The sequence below is a fragment of the Lotus japonicus genome, chromosome 5 (genome assembly GCF_012489685.1).
Source record: "Lotus japonicus ecotype B-129 chromosome 5, LjGifu_v1.2".
In the NCBI taxonomy this organism is placed as follows: domain Eukaryota; kingdom Viridiplantae; phylum Streptophyta; class Magnoliopsida; order Fabales; family Fabaceae; genus Lotus; species Lotus japonicus.
This window is the reverse complement of record NC_080045.1, coordinates 17,406,144-17,408,202: the sequence shown is the minus strand read 5'-3', so window position 1 is coordinate 17,408,202 and position 2,059 is coordinate 17,406,144. Positions and strand designations below refer to the sequence as shown.

General features: G+C 43.9%; 1 protein-coding gene across 1 annotated transcript; it reads left to right on the top strand.

The window, feature by feature from the left end:
- Positions 1–200: 200 nt before the first annotated feature.
- Positions 201–1,215, top strand: LOC130719198 (uncharacterized). The gene is made up of 2 exons (XM_057569833.1): positions 201–1,015; positions 1,108–1,215. The coding sequence occupies exons 1-2, from the start codon at positions 653–655 to the stop codon at positions 1,213–1,215; spliced, it is 471 nt and encodes a 156-aa protein (XP_057425816.1). The 5' UTR covers positions 201–652.
- Positions 1,216–2,059: the final 844 nt, after the last annotated feature.

The following is a 2,059-nucleotide window of genomic DNA, read 5'->3' as shown; positions in this document are numbered from 1 at the left end:
AGCTTGTCGATTAATTTTTGTATGTGGAAGTTATCTAATTTTATGGTTATTCTCTAAAATGCAGCTCCAATTAACTCCTGGACATCCTATGCCGACTATTGCTCCCCAGTGGGATTGGCACGCTGATCTTGCCTCCAAATACTGGCGCAACCCATATGGTCCACGTTTAGGCATGTATGATGCACAATTCCAAGCTTGGCTTGGTGCTTTTAGTGGTCATGCGGACTATGTGGACATCACCACAGATTGAATGTTCTTGTATTGTGTAATATTAATTTGTAAACTCTCTGTAATTTGGTATAATGTGGCCCTTATCACAGGTTGTTGTTAATGATGAAAATCTAGACATCATCGTAGATTGGCAGGTTCATGCGTGTACTTTTGGTAATGTTAATTTGATGTACTTTTGGTAATGTTAATTTGATGTACTCTTGTCATTTTCATTTTCATTACCCTCCACCACCAACCCTGACATTACTCTCAACCACCAGCCCCAACCACTCTTCTACCATCCACCAGTACACCTTAAATGTTTTGACCGCACTCCTGAGCTATAAATATCTGTTGTGTCTTGCCTCTTCTTCTTACTCTTCATTCCTCATCTTCCTGTCTATTGTGTCTTGCCTCTTCTTCTTACTCCTCATTCTACACAATGGAACAAGACCCAAATCCATTCCTCCGCCATTGCAAAGGTCAAAGCAACAACTCTGGCAGCTCTCGTCCTCTCATTCCTGGCCCGGCTGGCGCCATCCAGGCTGCCATGTATGCCCGTAGATCCACCCCTAACACACCACTCATTCCGACCCAGGAAATCGTGAGGCGTGTGCTAGATCATGGATCAACCGAAACCGATCCTGATTTCAACTCACATGCTTGGCTATCAGCCCTGCAAGAGTGGGGAATAGCCACTCCGCTGGGCTCTCTGACAGCGAACGTTGAGAGGGTGGAGAATGTTGTTGTTGTTATCAAATCTTGCACTCCCAATGGGTTTGGAGATGCGAAAGTTACCCTCAAGGTATGTCTTGTCCTTGCTTTTGTAAGGCCTTGTTTTTGGTCCCCCTTGACTAACCGTTCTTATTTACTTCTCAAACGATTTCAAAAATTTAGGACCCCACGGGTGCTGTTGATGCTAGCATCCACCGCAAGGCCTTTACTCACAGTGAATTTGCGAATGACATAACTGTTAGATCTGTTCTCGTTCTCCAAAAGGTCTGAAACCTAAACATGAAACTTGCTTCATTTTTTGGACAGTTAAGCAAGTATACATTTCACTTGCAGGTTGCTGTGTTTGCACCTAGAGGAACTGTTTGTTATCCTTAATATAACATTGCCCAACCTAGTGAAGGTATTCCCAAAAGATTGCGGACCCCATGACTTCATCGATATCACAGAGGAATAATTTTGTTTTCGGTGTTGCTTATGTTTAATTTGGTTGTGTAACCGTTTAACATATTGTCATATTGTCATGGATTACTACATGCTTTGAATTATTTATATGTTGTCGTTGTTTCTGTTTTTTTCATTATAAGAGTCATAATATTAAGACTAAAAATATAACACATGTAAATAAAACGAGGCAAGAGTCATAACATAACATAAAAAGTCCTAACATATACATAATAATGGATCCCACATAACAAGTGTAATAAAATCACTCTCCCCGACCCCGCCCCCTGCGACCTCTGGGTCCACGAGCTCGACCTCCACGAACACCCTCTCCAGGATCACCCTCTCCACGAGCTCTGCCTCCACGAGCTCCGCCTCCACGGGGTCTGCCTCCACGAGCTCTGCCTCCACGAGCTCTGCCTCCCGCAGCTGCGGCTCCTCGAATAGCAGAAAAGGCAACTCCCTGGGTACCAACGAAGGAACTCCGTCGAAAGAGATCGAGCGCCCTCTCCGTGAGGATTCGGGGCTGTGTCCCTGGAGCAAGAGCACCTGGCACCTCCAGGGACTGCTCCAACAACTCCACACCCCTACGTATGGCAGACTGCATAAAAATAATATACAAAAATAATTTCATTAACAAAAATCACAATTGAATGAAAAAAAATAATATACA